Source organism: Cololabis saira, chromosome 6 (genome assembly GCF_033807715.1).
Source record: "Cololabis saira isolate AMF1-May2022 chromosome 6, fColSai1.1, whole genome shotgun sequence".
Lineage (NCBI taxonomy): Eukaryota > Metazoa > Chordata > Actinopteri > Beloniformes > Belonidae > Cololabis > Cololabis saira.
The window spans coordinates 47,512,777-47,524,926 of record NC_084592.1 but is presented as its reverse complement, the minus strand read 5'-3'; the positions used below and the strand labels follow the sequence as shown (position 1 = coordinate 47,524,926).

The window sequence follows — 12,150 nt, the reverse complement described above, 5'->3', positions numbered from 1 at the left end:
CACACACACACACACACACACACACACACACACACATACACACATATAGTCATTTAGTCACATGCACACACACACACACACACACACACACACACACACACACACACACACACACACACACACACACACACACACACGCATGATCATATACATACACACACACACACATAGACATACACACTGGCTTGTTCACCTGCATGCTGGCTCTCTAGTTTTTGGGTTTAGGTAGCGGTAGCGATAGCTTAGCTCAGACTGCGATCAGATCTCAAGATTTAGGTCGATTGCTGTTCGTGTTTTGGTTGGCTCCGTGCCGGTTTCGTGCTTTGTTTGTGGTTTTTTGTTGCAGATTTCCAGTGCTTGACGTGTGTCTCCGTGTGTTCCTGCTTCCTGGATTGGCAGTGGATGTCGTCACCCCCCCCCCCCCCAAAAAAAAAAAAAAAAAAAAAAAAAAAACACTGGGTTTGTATGTGTATATTTATGTATGTGTACGCATATGTGTGCGTATATATATATGTATATATTACATATAGCAATAATGCACATATATACACTTTTGGTTTCTACCGTCATGGTATCAATCAATAATATGTGTGCAGACAAGGTAAAAAAAAAAAAAAAAAAAAAAGAAAAGGAGAACTTCTCCTTTTCCTTTTTTTTCCTTCTTTTTCTTCTTCTTCTCATAATTTAATTAACTCATCATGCACTTTTTTTTGTTGACTTTGGTGCCTGAGTTCTGGCTGTCGTGCGCAATATATCTCAGTGATTGATCATTATATGAAGTAATTCCACACAACAGACATGATAGCATAGGGCTGCTTCAGCTTCAAAACAAAACAGGCGTGCTCTCCGCGCATGCGGTGCTCTCCGCACATGCGGTGTATGGCTGCCGCTCCGAGCCCACTACTCCACGTGTGCGTAGGGTGCGCCTCGCCGCGAACCCTACGCTGTAGACTCTGCGTCGGTGCGACGCAGAACCATAAATCAACGCACACGTGGATGTCGGCGCCAGTGAGTATTTTCACCGAACATTTTGACCGGAGAGATTATAAAATACCGGACTGCGGCATATTTTACCGGACAAAAGTCCGGCAATTACCGGACAACGGAAACCCTGATATATATATATCCGATTCCTGATCGGCTCATAACGTCCGAGTCCGGATCGAGTCTGCAATCACGTGATCGGCCCCGATTTCCGATCACGTGATCGGATCGGGACAACTCTAGTTTTATGTCATGTATGTCTGTACTGTAATGTGATTTATTGTAATGTTGTATATTTTATGGGACCCCCTTGAAAATGAGACATCTTTTTACAGTTACATCTCAAGGGGCTATCCTTTAATACATTCTAAGTACAAATTCTAAGTACAATCTCCTCCGTTCAGACCGTCGCTCTCATGACCGCTGCCGTTCACTGACCAACGCAGGACCGTCCGATTTTCCGGGACCTTCTCCTGGTTCTCCGATCCGTGGTTGGTTCCCACCTCCGTGTCCTGGTGATGAACGCACCAATGAGGAGCCTCACAGTGAGTGTGTGCCCTCCCCCCCCCCCGCCTGGATGTCCGCCGTGGTGGGCCCGTACTGTACATGTGCTAGTGTTTACCTGTTTACCATATGAGCCATGACGTTGACTAACTGTCGTGTGTTATTTGCAGGGAATGCCTGATCGCATGTTATGTGCAGTGCTGGAGCAATTTCAGCTTTACTTTTCCCTTTGGTATGTTGCGCTTTGTCTCCATTCACTCTCATTTCTTCCTGTGTTCCTATTAGCTGGGAGGGAATTCATGAAAACCGTGCACTTGGTGACAACTTTTTGATATTTGGCAATGTGTTAGTTATGGACATAAGGTTTTCAAAAACCACCCAAACACATTGGGAAAATGGCCCCCTAGTGGTCGGTATGCAGAAAATTCTAAATGAATCAATAAACTATAGATAGAGGCAGGTATTGTAGGTGTTAAGTGAGTTTATATTTGCACAGCTGATGTTTTTTGTGTGTGTTATTTTAATAAAATCCAATTCTTTCACTGTGACTTAGTTCTGAGTTTCGGTTCATCTTAAACCTGAATTAAGTCACTGTTCTCACCCAGTGAGATTGACACTACAGTGATAGTGACCTGTCCAATAAACAGAAAACTCTCTCCCTCTATAATTATTATATGTGACTTTCTAGAGATATGGAGATTTTTGGGCAAAAAATGACCTTGAAAATTAAATTTGACCTTCAACATGACCTTGAAATAGGAAATGTATCTGAGAATTGAATTCCTAGCACCAAAAAAGTAGAGAAAGTGACAATATACAACAATCTGGGACTAGGAGAAGCTGAGATATGAACTTTGGTCTTTTCGGCGGGAGCCATTTTGAATTTTGGTTCCCGCCGAAAACCTTGAAAATTAAATTCGACCTTAAACATGACCTTGAAATAGGAAATTTATCTCAGAATTCAAAATTTCTAGCACCAAAAAAGTAGAGAAAGTGACAATATACAACAATCTAGGACTAAGAGAAGCTGAGAAATGACCTTTGGTCTTTTAGGCGGGAGCCATTTTGAATTTTCTGCAAACCGGCCACTAGGGGGCCATCCCAATTTGTTTGCGGTGGTTTTTGAAAACCAAATATCAAAAACTTGTCACCAAGTGCACAATCTTTATGATTTTTGACATATTCCCTCCCAGCTATCTGTCCAAGCAGCCTGTACACCTTTCACGCATTCACACCAACACACACACAGATGCTGACAGGTACGGCTAACTCCGGGTCACATGACACCGCACATCACTGGCGGCTAACGGAGGAGGAGCGGGTGACGGTAAGTCCTGAGGCTGTTCGGTGTTCCATGTGTTGCTGTGTGGTCTCGCGTTTCCACGGATACGACTCTGCTCTGGCGATGCAAGTCAGGGAAGTTACCATTCCGTGCAGCTAGCGGCCCTGGTACCACGCCTCGCTGGTACAATGCAGCCCTGGTACCACGCAGCCCTGGTACCATGCGGCCCTGGTACCACGCCGCCCTGGTACCACACGGCCCTGGTACCAGGCGCCCCTGGTACCACGCCTCGCTGGGGTTCCCCACAGTTTAGTAGGTTTATTAACCTTTTAACTGGTCCAGTCATCAGTTTTAACGTATTGCCCCGAATATAAGGTGTTTGGCCCATTTGGGGTTTAGACGTTATACCCATTCACAACACTAGATGGCGCCAGATATCTTTAAATGCTTAACTCCCCAGAACAACAACGGAAGAGAATCACGGCCATGCAGGAAAAAAAAATATTTCAGAGGGGAAGATTTTTTTTTATTGTGCACTTCGAGAAAAAAGTTGAAATGTCGAGAAAAAAGTCAAAATGTCGAGATTAATGTTGAAATACAATTTCAAGAATAAAGTTGAAATTTTCGTGAGTAAAGTCGAAATTTTGACTTTTTTCTCAACATTTCGACTTTTCGAAAATCGAAATGTCGAGAATAATGTTGAAGTACAATTTCGAGAAAAAATTTGAAATGTATTTCAACTTTATTCACGAAACTTCGACTTTTTTCACGAAATTTCGACTTTGTTCTCGAAATTGTATTTCAACATTATTCTTGACATTTTGACTTTTTTCTCGAAGTGCACAATATATAAAAATCTTCCCCTCTCAAATATTTTTTCTCCTGCATGGCCCTGATACTCTTCCGTAGATGTACTGTACCGTATTTTCCCGCACTATAAGGCGCACCTAAAGGCCTTTAATTTTCTCAAAAACCGACACGTCTTATAATGCATTGCGCCTTATATATGATAATTATGGTAATTTCTGTTACTGTAGTCAGGGGGATTGTGGGTAATGTAGTTGGTGTCGCCGAAGTAATGGCGCTAAAAACGTCAGGAATCGTCACGGACATTCAAGACAACAGCAGCGGCGCTTAATGGCGACTTTGACGAGACGGAGCAAAGCTGGTTTTTATTTTGTTAATAAAGTTTGACATACGGTACTTTTCTTCTTGTTTTTTTTGCATTTGCTGTAGGATTTAGTAGCATTTCCTGTAGCGCAGCCTCATCTGGTAGATACGTAACTCAACCCCAGACACTATAGTCGGTATTTTACCAGATATTTAGTGCGGCTTATAATGCGGTGCGCCTTATAGTGCTGAAATATTATTTTCTGTATAAAAATTGAATTTGGTGTTCAAAAAGTCTTTTTTCAAACTTGAGTCTTGAAAAAGAGGGGGTCGTCTTATAATCAGGGTCGTCTTATATTCGGGCCGATACGGTACTGCATAGCCTAGCTTTACGGCCACATGTTCCACCTCAGCCGCATCACATCCACGTCAGCTATGTTTCTCGCGATGATGACCCGGGTTTCTGCTACTGCCCCGACTTGGATGCAGCCAGAGTTTCCCGCATAAACATATATACGTAGACGCCTCATGACATGCTGGAACGTAATCCAGTGTGGCCGCCATATTGGATGGGTCTCCTCACTCCAGGCAGAATTAACTACACTGGAGTTACAGAGTTACAGTTAGAGTTACAGTTACAGTAACAGTTACAGAGTTACAGTTACAGTTACAGAGTTACAGTTACAGTTACAGTTACAGTTACAGAGTTACAGTTACAGAATTACAGTTACAGAGTTACAGTTACAGTTACAGTTACAGAGTTACAGTTACAGTTACAGAGTTACAGAGTTACAGTTACAGAGTTACAGTTACAGAGTTACAGTTACAGAGTTACAGTTACAGAGATACAGTTACAGTTACAGTTACAGAGTTACAGTTACAGCCAGCACACGCAAGACGCTGCAAAACAGTTCTTTTTCAAGGGTTTTATCTCCCCAGCCCCAGTTCAAGTCTAACAGGGTCGTATAAGACCCTGGAATGACCTGGATTTATTTTTATAGATATATTTATTGAGGGCAATAAGAGGAAAAAAAAATAAAAATAACAATAGAAATATCCATATTTTGCCCTTTTTTAACTTTTCAAAACAATAATTAAATAGAAATAAATAAATAATATTAATAACAAAGAAAGAAAGAAAAAATAAATAAATAAATATAAATAAATAAATAAAACAACACACCCCTCTCCGCTTCAAATAAATTAAAATGAACAATCAAACTTGTTTCTTTATTAAAATATAAAATTAATTAATTTATACATTTATCAATATATGCCTTTGTTAAAGAGCATAATACAAAGTCTTTCAGCATAAAAGCACGTATTTTTAATGTGTGACAGCGTCCTGTATCATAACTAAATCTCTCCCGTTTGTAACAAACCAAACCGTGTGAAAATCGGGTAAAAATCCGGGGAGTTATGGATGATTGTAGTCGGGGATAAAACCTTCCTCAGTAGAAATAAATTACAAAATAATAAAAAAAGAAATGCACTGGGGGCGCAATGGAGACCCATCCAAGATGGCGGCCGCGCTGAACGTCAGCTCCAATAGGCAGCGTCAGTGTATGAGGCGTCTACGTATATATGTCTTTGGTTTCCCGCCCTTCCCTCGCCCGCCCGCTCACGGCTCCGCCTCCCTCTCTTTTAGATCCACTCCCTGTATAGCACGGCAAGCCCTAGCATGCTGAAGAGGAAGCAGAGCTCGCGGGTGGAGGCCCAGCCCATGACCGACTTCGGCCCGGACGAGACCCTGGCGGACAGCGCCGACATCTTCTGGATCAACAAACCAGTGAGCTGCTACGGCTAGCACACGTGTCTGCACTCGTGGTCGTATTAAACTAATGCTGCCTTCACACTGAAAGCGCCAAAAATCGCCTGTGGAGTCTCGGGACGCCTGCATCGCGCTGCTAGCCTGTCGACGCCTGCAGGGGGCGGGGCCTGCGGTGGGCGGGGCCTGCAGGGGGCGGGGCTTTCAATCTGTGCTGCAGAACTGGAGGGAACAAAGTGCATATAGTCTACATCGGGGGTCGGCAACCCGCGGCTCTAGAGCCGCATGCAGCTCTGCAGCGCCGCGCTAGTGGCTCCTAGAGCTTTTTCAAAAATGTTTGTCCTTTTTCTCTTTTTTTCCTTTTTTTTCTCTTTTTTTCCTCTTTTTTCTTCTTTTTTCTTTTTTTTTCTTTTTTTTCTGCTTTTCTTCTTTCTTTTTTTTCCCTTTTTTTTCTTCCTTTGTCCTTTCCTTTTTAATCTCGACATTTCGACTTTTTTCCCGAGATTTTGGAATTTTATCTCGAAGTGCATAATGAAAAAAAAAAAATATTCCCCCAGTTATAACTAATATAGAAACATGCAGCATGTGTTCTTCATTCTAAGGCTGATACAAGACTTTCCATTTTTTGCGGCTCCAGACATATTTTTTTTTGTGTTTTTGGTCCAATATGGCTCTTTCAACAAATTTGGTTGCCGACCCCTGGTCTACACATATCTATATATAGCTGCACATCTTCAGTTTCCTGTTTCACCGTAGATCACACTTTGGGAACCTTCTTTACATTTCTATATATTTATTTACGTGGCAAATGATAATAAACACAAGAAAGATGGGTACTATATTTTATTCAACTTCTTCGGACTCCATGCATTTCATTTAAAATACTCTTGGCACAGTCAGGCATAACGTTAAAGCTCTCTTTTAAAGCCAAAATATACTTAATATCTTACCAAGGCGAGTCCGTTTCGTTCAACACTCCGACGTGCTTTCTCTTCAAATGCTTGTGCGTTACTGATGTGCTCCAGTGAAAAGCAAGATCTGCTTTGCAAACCTTGCAAGTCATCTTTTTATTCGCTGTATCGAGGCTAAAATGCTCCCAAACTTTTTAAGTTTTATTACGGGCAGCTGCTGAGACGTTATCGTTTATCTGCGACTCTCGGCAGAGATTGTATTGAAGTGAGACGCCTCACTCCGTTGGAAAAACACGGCTGGCGACAATTGTCGACAATGGAATTCATTGTCGACAATTTTGGTTGTCGATTTTTGTCGACGTTGACTAATCGTTGCAGCCCTAGTCTTTAACAAGGTTGGTCCGCGGATCAACACCAACCATCGGCGTGCCGTTGGTCCGCGGATCAACACCCACCATCAGAGTCTTTGGTCCCGGTGAAGCTGCAGTCTGTCTGCGGTGAACACTGACACACCGGGTCGTTGCGGAATTGGTCATGTTTAAACTGTGTTTTGTGATTAATAAGCACGGTTTTTAATTATTTTGCGTTGGATCGATGCAGCAAATAAAAATCGTTCGGACCATACAGTTCCTCAACCATCAGATACGTGTTTCACATGATCAGTTCAGGTAAAAACAGCACTCAAATCAGCAAAAATGTCAGTTTGCTGGATGAAATATATTAATTCCTGATAAAATAAGTGTGTTAGTGACAGCTCTGCTCCTGTACACATGTGAATGAGTGTACGTTTGTGTGAACATGAAAGTACAATCTGCATTGAGGCTTTGACGCTCTGGACGCCTCCATTGCCTCAGACGCCTCTGACGCCTCTCGCAGCGAGCTATCATAGACAATGAAAGGCAGCCGGACGCCTATGACGCCTATGACGCTTTCAATGTGAATCCAGGGTAAGAGAAAAATTCCTCCCGTAACGTCCTCCTGTCCGTCCTGCAGTGGGTCCACTCCCTGCTCAGAGCTACTACTACTACTATTCCTACTATTACTACTACTATAACGTCCTCCTGTCCGTCCTGCAGTGGGTCCACTCCTTGCTCAGAGCCTGCGCCATCATCAGCGTCATCTCCGTGTGCATGAACACGCCCAAGACCTTCGAGCACTACCCGCCCCTGCAGTACGTCACCTTCACGCTGGACACGCTGCTCATGTTCCTCTACACGGCCGAGATGATCGCCAAGATGCACATCAGAGGCATCGTCAAGGTAACGAGCGTGTCGGGACCGAGGAACAACGTAGGCAGGCTGTTACAGTAGTCGATACCGATGAGCAGGCTGTTACAGTAGTCGATACCGATGAGCAGGCTGTTACAGTAGTCGAGTACCGATGAGCAGGCTCCTACAGTAGGGTTTTGGAACTGTTCAGTTGAAGGAATTTGTGACTCATCCACGCCCTGATCTCCTCCAGGCAGTTGGGAAGGGCTTGAGTGGGTGATGATGAGATGAGATTGGAAGTTGGTTCCATAGTAATGGTGCCTGATAGCAGAACGCCCGCCCTCCAAATCTACATTTGGATACTCTAGGAACTACGAGTAAACCTGCACTCTGAGAACGGAGATCTCTGCCAGGAACATAAGGCACTATCAGGTCTTGCAAATAATGCGGAGCTAAGCCGTTTTGGGCTTTATACGCAAGTAAGGTAGGTTGGGACTGGGGTGGAACGTAGGTTAAGGACTGGGGTGGAACGTAGGTTGGGGACTGGGGTGGAACGTAGGTTGGGGTCGGTTCGAAGGTACAGCTGAGTGTCATCGGCATAGCAGGGAAAAGAGATGCCATGTCGGCTGATGACACGGCATCTCTTGACACTGATGACAAAAAGAACTATTAAATGAAATTTTAATCCATAGACAAAATGAACTTTATTAAATCACTGATTAAGATACTTTCAGACGTAGGTGGCTCCAATCAAAGCGACACGGTTGTATTATAACTAAGTTTCTGAGCAGGGTTGCACTCCAGACTCCCACACATGTCTCCTGCAGAGCTAATGTGATTCTTTTTAAACTCCTTCTCCTTTGATGTTATATATAAGTGTCCAAGACCAGAAGCTGTCAGATAAAGAGGCATAATTACCACGACGTCATTGGCAAATCAAGGATAACTAAGGGGAAAGGGATGAATCAGACATAATAAAGACCAGGGCATAAAGAGAAGAAGGAATCAAAGGAGGAGCTTCTTCTGCCTCTCGGTGTCACTTGTGAGATGGTTTTTATTTAGTTTCATGTGAAAATTTACTTTCAATTTTCGGACATGTTTTTTCATGTCATAAAATAGGGAAAAATGGTATATTATACTTGCTTAAGATGTGTTTACATATCTATGTGGATATTTATGTAGTATATATTACATGTTGAGAGGGATAGTTATAATTATGTAATATATATATAATATAAAAACTTTATTTCGAACATGCTAAAAAAAATATATATATATATATATATTTTTAGCATGTTCAAAATAAAGTCTTTCATTCATTCATTCATTCATTCATTCATTCATTCATATATGTTATATATTTATTATGTATGTAGCATATATATATATATATATATATATATATATATATATATTTATATATATATATATATATATATATTTATATATATATATTTATAGGGATATATAGTGTATATTTATATAGATTTATATCATATTTGTATTTTCTATAAATTGATATAATATTCAGGTCTCGCGGGTGGCAGGGTTGCTCCCCCCCCTCCCCCACTATAGATACACTTCAGGTGGAGCTTTGTTTGGTTTATTACACACACACAGACACACACACACGTACACACACACACACACACACACACACACACACACACGCATGATCATATACATACACACACACACACATAGACATACACACTGGCTTGTTCACCTGCATGCTGGCTCTCTAGTTTTTGGGGTTAGGTAGCGGTAGCGGTAGCTTAGCTCAGACTGCGATCAGATCTCAAGATTTAGGTCGATTGCTGTTCGTGTTTTGGTTGGCTCCGTGCCGGTTTCGTGCTTTGTTTGTGGTTTTTTGTTGCAGATTTCCAGTGCTTGACGTGTGTCTCCGTGTGTTCCTGCTTCCTGGATTGGCAGTGGATGTCGTCACCCCCCCCCCCACCCCCCCCCCCCCCCCCCCAAAAAAAAAAAGAAAAAAAAAAAAGAAAAAAAAAAAAAAAAACATTGGGTTTGTATGTGTATATTTATGTATGTGTACGCATACGTGTGCGTATATATATGTATATATTACATATAGTAATAATGCACATATATACACTTTTGGTTTCTACCGTCATGGTATCAATCAATAATATGTGTGCAGACAAGGTAAAAAAAAAAAAAAAAAAAAAAAAAAAAAAAAAAGATATAATATTTATGTAATATTTATATTTTCTATATACTTATATGGATAATTATGTAGTAATAGGCATGTTTACGTAGTATTTATATAGACTATATTTATATGGATATTGTGTAGACATAATAATAGCAATAATAAAATAATAGAGTTTTTTATATATATATATATATATATATATATATATATATATATATATATGTGTGTATTATAATTCATAGAGTTATAGAGGGGTAGGGAAAAAGTGTAAACTTCTTCCTCCTCCTTTTTTCGAACCTTTGTGCATATAAAGATGTTACTGTTTATTTTTATTTTTTATATACATGTTCAAAATAAATAAATAAATGCATTCATTCATTCATTCATTCATTCATTCATTCATTCATTCATTCATTCATTCATTCATTCATGTACCAGAGTAGATTTAGCACGTCTGATTTTGTACTTGGTGACACTGAAGTTCCATGTATTTGTCCGACGTTTCACCCCGACCATCTGATCCTCTCAGGGATGTAATTGCAGCTTCTGCACTTGTCAGAGTTTCATCAAACACGTTCTTATCTGAGCAGCGTTTCTCTCCGAGGACGATTTCCCGCTGAGAGCCGTGGGCTGACGGGTAATTAAGGAAACACTTCTCTCGGCCGCTTGACATTTCCGCTTCTCCTCTATTTGGTCTCGTCGTGTTGAAAACATAGTGGTCAGTCTGTAATTTCACTTCTCTTGGCTTCGTTGGTGTTTCGTAACTGAAGTTACCCACAGAGTTTTTACTGCTTTTAAAATGTTTTGTGTTAGTCCGGACTAGGCCTGGGTGAAAAAAACGAAAATTGAATGGACATTTAATGTGATGACCGACGTCAATTTTCCTGTGCCAGTAAATTTGGTGTTTTGATTATAAAAAAAACCAAAAAAACATCTTTTTGTCTGTTTTTGAGTATCAGGGCCACGCAGGACAAAGGAGGGGAAGATCTTTTTTTATGGTGCGCTTTGAGAAAAAATTTGAAATGTCGAAATTAATTCAATTCAATTCAATTCAATTCAATTCAATTCAAAACACTTTATTTGTCCCCGAGGGGCAATTTAAAAGGCATAAGGAGCAGCATTAAAAGACAAATAGAACATCAACAACATAAAAACGTACATACATACTGAAATACATAATGTTGAAATAACATTTCAAGAATAATGTCGAAATTTTGTGAATAAAGTCGAAATTTTGAGAATAATGTCGAAATGTCTCCATCAAATCCAGTTAGCAGAGTGACTGACAGCTATGTAGCAGCAGACGTAAACTAACTAACTAACTAACTAACTAGCTAACTAGCTAACTAACTAACATCCTTGGAGTGGAACGTTAAGGGTACGTTTCTGAAGTTATGCAACTGCATATGTTTGATATGTGTTTCATAATTCAAGTAGTCAACAGTAAAGCATATGAGGCTAACGTTCTGCTATTGCAGAAGGTTGACTTTTTTCTCAACATTTCGACTTTTTTCTCAAAATTGTACTTCAACATTAATCTCTACATTTCAATTTTCTTTTCGTCATTTCCACTTTTTTCTCCTTTAGTCCTGACCTAGCATCGTACAAAGCCAGAAACATCGTGTCGGTGGAGGTTTGCTAATTGTTGGGATACTTTGACCTCCGTGCTAACTGCGGATAGCTGTGAAAGGTCTTTGTGTTGTTTTTTCTGCTGCACCATAAGAAACCAGAGAAATAGAATAAAAGTTAATACAAGCTTTTATTATATCATGCACAAAGTTTTCCAGCCAGAGGTTCTTCTCTCAAACCACAAAGGCAGGAGAGAAATGCACACGGTGGTCATGGATCCAGTCATATTTATACTAAAAAGGGAGGTTTTCTTTGTAGTGAACCTCATCTGTGGAGCAGCTGCGGGAAAGACACCCGGACATGTCAGACCTTCTTATATCTCTGTTGATTAGTTCCTACTTGAGGTGTCAACCCAGATGACAGATAAGACCCCTCAATGCTAAAACATCTGTTTCTCCCCAATGTCTTCATTTAACAAATGGTATGTATTTGAACTATCTAAACCCTGCAGATAAAGAAAACAGTGGAGCCATAACACAAGGACTGACTCTGCAACGAGAGAAACAGCTGAACTTTAGCTGAACTCCTGAACAGGAGATAACTTTGCATATAGAGAAAACCACGAAAAACTCTTCAAACTC

The 12,150-nt window shown here is 40.8% G+C and overlaps 1 protein-coding gene across 5 annotated transcripts in view; it reads left to right on the top strand.

Moving 5' to 3' along the window:
* Window positions 1-12,150, top strand: part of nalcn (sodium leak channel, non-selective) — a 115,879-nt gene that overhangs the window by 8,569 nt on the left and 95,160 nt on the right. For 3 of the 5 annotated variants that reach the window (XM_061724665.1, XM_061724667.1, XM_061724664.1), the window contains 4 exons: window positions 1,389-1,529; window positions 1,659-1,720; window positions 5,529-5,669; window positions 7,636-7,818. In XM_061724665.1, coding sequence (XP_061580649.1) covers window positions 1,679-1,720; window positions 5,529-5,669; window positions 7,636-7,818 — 366 coding nt within the window. In that variant the 5' untranslated portion in view covers window positions 1,389-1,529; window positions 1,659-1,678. Of the gene's footprint in view, window positions 1-1,388; window positions 1,530-1,658; window positions 1,721-2,743; window positions 2,816-5,528; window positions 5,670-7,635; window positions 7,819-12,150 lie in introns of those variants that run through there. The other 2 variants (XM_061724668.1, XM_061724669.1) reach the window with 2 other exon arrangements.